Source organism: Amblyomma americanum, chromosome 6 (assembly GCF_052857255.1).
Source record: "Amblyomma americanum isolate KBUSLIRL-KWMA chromosome 6, ASM5285725v1, whole genome shotgun sequence".
In the NCBI taxonomy this organism is placed as follows: Eukaryota; Metazoa; Arthropoda; class Arachnida; order Ixodida; family Ixodidae; genus Amblyomma; species Amblyomma americanum.
Window position 1 is genome coordinate 111,513,148 of NC_135502.1, and position 7,564 is coordinate 111,520,711.

At 43.6% G+C, this 7,564-nt stretch overlaps 1 protein-coding gene across 1 annotated transcript; it reads left to right on the forward strand.

Moving 5' to 3' along the window:
• Positions 1-4,035: 4,035 nt before the first annotated feature.
• Positions 4,036-7,313, forward strand: LOC144095451 (uncharacterized). The gene is made up of 3 exons (XM_077629188.1): positions 4,036-4,220; positions 4,495-4,578; positions 7,147-7,313. The coding sequence occupies exons 1-3, from the start codon at positions 4,091-4,093 to the stop codon at positions 7,311-7,313; spliced, it is 381 nt and encodes a 126-aa protein (XP_077485314.1). The 5' UTR covers positions 4,036-4,090.
• Positions 7,314-7,564: the final 251 nt, after the last annotated feature.

Consider the following 7,564-nt stretch of genomic DNA (forward strand, 5'->3'; position numbering starts at 1 on the left):
GGCGCCCGTGTGCTGTGCGATGTCAGTTAAATATCCCCAGGTGGTCCAAATTATTCCGGAGCCCTCCACTACGGCACCTCTTCTTCCTTTCTTCTTTCACTCCTTCCATTATCCCTTCCCTTAAGGGTTCAGGTGTCCAACGATATATGAGACAGATACTGCGCCATTTCCTTTCCCCAAAAAATCAATTATTATTGTTATTATTCAACTCTCCATGACTGTGGAAATATTTCAGAAACCACTTCAGACACCATTTGATGGTCTCGAAGGCAGCATGCATGTCACACACAGAACAACAGAAGGTGAAGAAGCTATTCAAGAGAAACAGAGGACAAGGAATTTGAATCAACAGGGAGAACCCATAGCTGAAAGCCAAAGAAGTCATCTTCTTTCAGGCACTAACACAACCTGCAAAGCTCTCAACTTAGCTTGTTCCATCTGCCAGAATGCTGTAGTGCTTTGGGCTTGGTCACAAGATCGCAGGTATCACATCAGGAATGTGGAGATAAACAGGAATATGAGAGTGATGGAGACCCCTCAGCTCAGTGCAGACATTTTTAATGAAACACAGTCCTCTTCGTAGTGAGAAGAAAGCTATGGAGAGAGTGAAGGCAATGTAGATTGCTTCACACTGTGTACAAGCCTGAACTACACCAGGAGGAGGAAGGGACGACGGAGGTGAAGAGCGGAAAGAGAAAGACAAAGAAGGGTACATAATGCACACCATACACAGGTTAGAGCATGGGTGGGTGGATGCAACCCATTTATGCTCAGGACCATGGTCTCTCAACCTACCTGCACACTACAGGAGCAGTGGCAAATCCCTTGGCTTGCTCACAAACATTGAGCATTGGGCTAGTTGGTTCAGCATGACTGAAAAACGGAAAAGCAGTGCAAAGACAGGGAGGAAGGAAAAAAGCCATGGATGATAGAGAGAGCCGGCTTAAAAATGCGTCCATTTTTCATCTTGCTAAGACTAAATTCAAGTTGGAATCAGAAAACAAAAGAACAATGCATACACGGTGATATAGGAAAAAGAATTTCAGCTCGAACTGAATGGTGCCATACATTAGCAGAAAGAGTAATGGAATTGTAATTCTGAAAACACACGGTGTACAGGGCAAAAATAAAAGTGCAATCACCGTACACTACAAATGATGCCCACTTATTCCTTATTCAGGATATAATTTGTAAGATCAGCCTTGAGTCAATGATAGAAAGGCAAAACCATTTTAGGAACACAAAAGATGACTTTGGCCCAAAGCGAAAACTTAGAAAAGATGGTTCCATTGCATATTTCACTGTTAATATAATTTTGCACCCATGTTTGCAAGGCATACTTACTGCACTGTACCAACTCACTCGCAGCACGGCATAGCAAAGCATGAGCGGCCAGATCTGTTCAATATTCACAGAGGCAAGGCAGCAATGTGGGCTAGTTGGTTATACATTTGGTGCGAATAACGCGCTACACACTAACAAAACGACAACTGGAAGAACACACAGCTGTTGACAATGAATTGATTGCTTGCATGTGACGGAATGTATTTCTGTACCCTCGTACCAGAATAAACTTCAGTTGTTAGTGCGCGCTTGTCCTGTGTCTCCTGTTCTTCCATTTGTCATTTTGTTAGTGTGTAGCGCGTTATTCACACCAAAAAATTCACAGAGGAGCAAGCTCTAATTACAATCTATCATGCAGTGACATTACCCGAGAGATCCTTGGGTAACACAGGCGAATGCAGACATACAAAAGGGCACCAACAGTCAGGTAAGCAGCAGACTATATTGGGGAGTCTACAGGGCTAAGGTGGCTGCAGGTGGCTCAGAACAGGGTTAAATGGAGGGATCTGGGAGAGGGCCTTGTTCTGAAGTAGGCATAGCTGGGCCAGTTATGACATTACAGTAACATTACAAATGACAGGCACACAGTTCACCAGTGCCATCATCGCAGTTAGTGAGCTGGCTGTTTAATATTTGAATTGCATTCACCCTACCTTCAGGACACAGGCCTGGAGCAAAGAATAAGATTAAGCATAGAATAACAATCAATAAAAATAACACATAAATAATTAAGAATAAGGAGTAAACAATGGGCACAAAGAATAAGAGTGAAGATAGGATCAGCAATGACAAATCAGTCATCTGCATAGTGTGTGTTTCTTTTGTCTTTGGTCCATTTCCAAAAGGTGAAAAGAATTTATTCCAGAATTATGCCTCAATGCAACCAACCACATTGACGAATGCACAGTAATTAATGAGACAGTTTTTTTTTTCTGCCAATTTGCTGTGTAGCATAGGAAGCGAGAATTCAAAATAATGCCTGTGACCAACCGCCAGAATGCTCTACCCCTAGTCGCACCAAGATAGACTTCAGCATGAGACTGCTATGGCCGTCCTAATCGTTATGTGGCGCCTCTTCAAACAAAATCTGTTCTTTGCAAGCAAGCATGATGGCATCAGTAAGCTGAATAAAAACTGGATTTTGTTTAATTTGCAATGCGTTGGTGTTTCTACACTGCATTGCTGTTGCCATTCTAGTCTTCTGGCCTGCTTTATCTTTATGCATCCAGCAGCTTTTACAATCTTCAGTAATATAGAACTCAATTGTGAATGCTTCTTCAACAACATGAGGTTCATAAACACATACTTCTGTACTGTGCCAAGAAGATGGGCCAGCACTCTGGTGCTACCATTGTGCCAACTGATGGGTTACTCTCCCATCCTCTCCACCGTGAGAGAGAAAGTGTAGGAGACGGGAAAAGAGATCTACATGAAACTGGACCAGGAGAAGCAACTCGAGAGGCAGTGAACAGACAATAATGCATTAGTTGATAGCAAGATTCGCAGCTGCCTAAATCCCTAACTACATGCCAACACATCTCTATGGATCGCATTCAGGGAGAGAATTTATGTACACACTGTTGAGAAAGTTTTAACACCGTATTTAAAGAATATGTCAACAGTAGAGAAATTTCAAACATCCTCCTTTCACTATAAATGCCACACGCAATGATTAGCTTAATTGGAGAAGTGCACCTAGTAGTTTGGGCCAAACGTGATTTTTTTTTTCATAGTAGTTCATAGTAGTGCTCCAGTCAAAACACGGAAATGTGTATCTGCAAAATTCACAAGTGAATTCAGGCCTGTTACCACCTGACCGCACACAACTGCTTCCTCCTGAGACCTGGCAATTCGCGACACCTTCCTGAAGAGCAATACACCACACATGCACACATGAAACTACATCTGTTCTACCTTTCAGAGCTGCCCTAGGCGCTATTGCCCGTAAGCTGATAAGTTCGTCAACAGTGGAGTCATCAAAAAGTTCATCAACAGTGGAGAAAAAAAATGCACATGTACAGAACCGCTAACCCCACCAGCTCAATCAACACGTTGTAGCCGCTGTGCAAAGCCTCAGGCACTGAGGCACAGACCTGAGGAGAAAAAAAAAACAAATCTCACGCCCACATTGGACCGTATCCATTAGGCTGACAGCGTTGCAACGATCAGCGCAAAATTATGTGCGTCGATATTGAAGGCCAGCTTCGCCACTCGAAAGCAAAGTACGCGCATTAAATTGAGCGCGCTTTTCAAACAAGCGGCTACGGGGCGGTTCGTCGCAGCAAATTATGAATAGCGCTCGCGCTATGTTTCACGGCCTGCAATTTAGATCGAGACCTGCGAAGTCTCAGCACTATATTCGCGCGTTTGGGGAGACCCAACATACTTCCACACAACAACGCGACCATACGGACCACCAACAAAACTTCCGTCAAAAAAAAAAAAAGAATACTACAATGTGGCCAGATGAGTGTTCGGATCCTGCTAAACTCTGCACTGGCTGTGTGATCATTTGTAATCACTTGTTTGTAATTACTGGACGAATGTGAACTAATATTCATCGCAAAACGTTATGAAAAGATGTACTAACTCCGTGATAGTCAACTTAAACTGATTATGCGTGCCTAAGCTGTATAATTGTTACATGAAGCGCTAAGCGCTCACGCAGACGACAGCCTTTCCGAGTGGCGGTTAACGCGCAGAAGTGGAGAGAGATCTTTGCTGAGACTTTCGTGCGTTGACTGGAATGGCGAGCGAAGACGACTTTGCAAAATTTCGTCACTATTTCACGGACGAAGAATGGAAGGGCCTTTCGGAATGCATGAAGACGGCGGACTCGAACCTCAAAAAGAAGTTCGAGCTGATGCTGAATCTGGGTGAGTGAACTCTTTTGTACTGCCTTCCTTCGGAGCTGCGTCTTTGAAAGCGCGAATTGCTTTAAAAGTTCTCTGCGATTAATATAGTTTAAGGCTACCAGAATGACGCAATTTTCAAAAAACGCAGAAACTGTGCATATTAGAAAATTTGTGGGGCCAGAATCAACGGCTGAGTCGCACACCACGACAGACATCAATTATTGCTAGCATAAAAGGAGATACAAACAGAAAAAGTCTTGCGCATAAAAGATGACTCTTACCTGCATATTTACAGGACTGAAGCCAGTGCTTCCTGAATTTATGAAACCAAAACCGGCCCCAGCTAAACCTGCTAAACCTGCAACAAAGTCCAATTCCCGTAAGTATACAAAGAGCTGTCACAGTGTCAGGTGCTGAGATAATTCTTTCTTTTATTTTTACGGCCAGTTTCTTGCTTCATATGCTGATGGAAAGATGCACGTCTCTGCCTCAGTTGCATCTCGGAGCGATATCGCAGAGGTCCGTGACCCTGTATACGCTTAGAATGAGTTTTGTTCGACCTAGAACAGATGTTGGATAATATGTTCAACCAATATTTTGTTGCAGTTGAGAAAACACCTTTTCAGATTAGACGGTCGTGACAAGTTGTTAGTGCGAGCTGCTCGTTTCGATAGGCAAATGATAATAAATACAGCGTACGACGCAGTTAATTGCGCGCCGTAGAATGCTTTTCTCAGCTAAACTGGTGACTTGTTCGAGCTCAAATTCCGCACATAAATGGCAGCAGCTCGGTACAATTGTTTCATGATACATTTGTGTGATGTCATTGCCTGAATCGGTAAAAAAAAAAGAAGTCGGATATTTGCATCGTCTGTGGCGACGAGGAAACGAAACTAGCCGTTATCTCAGGAAATGTACTAGTAGCGCCATCTCGTTTGGCAGATGTGGAGATTCGGCAAAGGAGGCGGGTGGGGATGGTTTGCGGGAGATTTGAACACGTTTTTTTTTTTTCAACTGCTTCGGTAATGATGACAAAAACTTAATTTGGCCAAAATTCCACTAAATTTCAAGTCTTTTGTAAAATAAAAAAGACGGAATTAAGTGGAATTACATTGCCGAATATTCGAATATCGAATATTCTTTGCCGGAATTTCTTTGCCGAATTTAGTGGAATTCTTTGTTGAATATCCACCATTTCTCTCCGAAATTTGAGCTCGAACAACTAATCAGTTTAGCTGAGAAAAGCATTCTACGGCACGCGTTTAATTGTGCGACAGTCTGCATCATGTTACACAGCTACCTAAGTATGAGAGACGCCGTAGTGGAGGGCTCTGGAATAATATAGACCACCTACCTAGCTATAGGTTATTTAATATCGGGTGATATATCGACAGAACATGTGTGCGTATATGCATTTTGCCTCCATCAAAATGTGCTTCTACTTCGGTCGGGATTCAATCTCGCGTCCTTTACTGGGGCTCAACAACCAATTACCATTCACTGAGGGCCCCCAGTGGGTAAAATATAGTAGAAAAGACAATCGCGCGGCTGCGATAGGATCCGAACCCACGGCCGGCCCATATACATGCCGCGTATGGTGGTCCCACCTCACCTACAATAATGGTAGTCTAAAAAAACCTCGGGCCTTCTTAACCACATTCAGAGAATAAAACGAGATAGCATTTGGAATATCGCCCACACCAAAATATTGTTGTCGCCTGTGTTGTCGCCTGCCTCAGTCCCGTCCTGTTTTGCGGTTTTGCTCTTCATGATGTCATACCAACTGGCCTACACCAAAGTCCTTCTAAGTTATTCCAAAGGACCCCCAAATTTTGCGAGTAAGCCCATCCCATAAAAAGTATTAAAGTGGATTAGTGCGGATTAATGGGTCTCTATTAATTCGGATAGGTGGATTGGTGGGGATTAGTGAGTGGATTGAGGTGGAAGATTGTGTCGCTATGATAATTCAGTGGAAGGTACTAGAAAATTCCTCAGATTTACACATTTGATGGTGCTGATGGCGACGCGCCCCTCTTGACCAATCATTGAATTTCGTTACGGAGAAGCCCGGTGGTTTTCGCAAGACGACGACTTAATTTGGCATTGATAAATGGCACACACGCCCGTGAGCACACACACACACACGCACGCACATCCGTTACCCTCGCGCGCACCCACCACACATACACTATTACAAATACACAGCCACCGGAAAGGGAAAACCATATGCCATACGTTCATTGGTCTCTTGACTGAATGAGCTCCTTTGTACGGGTGGACTACTCTTCCTAGGAAATTGTTCCAGAGAAAAATGCGCGCACTCTTTTGCAAAAGTTTCGTGGAAATGCACGCGATACGGTTCCTTTTCCGTCAGTAGAAGTCGCTGCTCTAGTAACCAAATTCGGAGATTCTCGGTATGATTATGCGCCCGGCACAGAGCTGTTTTAACTACACGATGCATAAATTAGTGGCAGAATTTATAATCAAAGGGGCTCTGAAACGTACAGAACGTACACAGTAACAAACAGCCATTCAGAGATTTCGTACATCAAGTAAACACACATTTTCCAATAAAAATTGGGCAGCTGCAAGTCCATTCACAGGATCAGGAAACGCTTCAGGCTATCAAGAAATGTGTCATGGTCAATCATAGACGCCACGAATTCCGATCGAAACTCACAAACTATCCTCCGAGCTTTCTCACAAACTTTCCTTTGAAACAGTTTTGAAACATGACTCAATTACTAGAGATTATATATGGCTTGATGTTTTACTGGGCTGGGGACTGCTGTTTGGTTTTTGTTCTCCTAATAGAGTGTAGTAAGTGACGCTTGATTGGTCTGGAGCATGTTTGTTTTTCTGCGCAAAATAGTAGCATTCCGTTAAAACTGCTTGATGCGCACGATTCTACAAGCCAGTCTTACAAATATCGTGGGGTGAAATGCAGCCTCGCCCGAGACGTCTTCCAGCGGGTCCCGCTACCCGAGACGCCAGCGAAAAGACATCAACTACATGGAATGCGAAAACTCGGACGAAGAATACCTATGTGAGTTGTCTGCTAAAGCCGGTTCCTGGCTTCCAACACGAGAATGGGAAATGCACACCTTATTGTAAAAGAGTCTTTTAGTGTTGCTCGTAAGGGGTGAACACATGAAATGCAGAGCGGCTTGTCTACAGCGTCAAGCGCTCTTAGCACAAACCTTCTTAGCTACTTACATGCTTCACTTTCTGGAGCGGCCAGTTGGGCAGCTTGTTATACGGTTAATGTATGTCGCACAAAAGGAGTGTTCTGATGAATTCATTTTTATCATGGCCTGAATGAGCCTAGGACACCCAGACACGGATATTTCACTCGCAAATTGTTT

What these genes read in the sequence shown, in the direction of transcription:
- LOC144095451 (XM_077629188.1), top strand. Translation starts at nt 4,091, where the DNA reads ATGGCGAGCGAAGACGACTTTGCAAAATTTCGTCACTATTTCACGGAC. An exon ending in CGAGCTGATGCTGAATCTGG is followed by an intron (nt 4,221 to 4,494) that starts GTGAGTGAACTC and finishes GCATATTTACAG; the next exon opens with GACTGAAGCCAGTGCTTCCT. An exon ending in TGCAACAAAGTCCAATTCCC is followed by an intron (nt 4,579 to 7,146) that starts GTAAGTATACAA and finishes GGTGAAATGCAG; the next exon opens with CCTCGCCCGAGACGTCTTCC.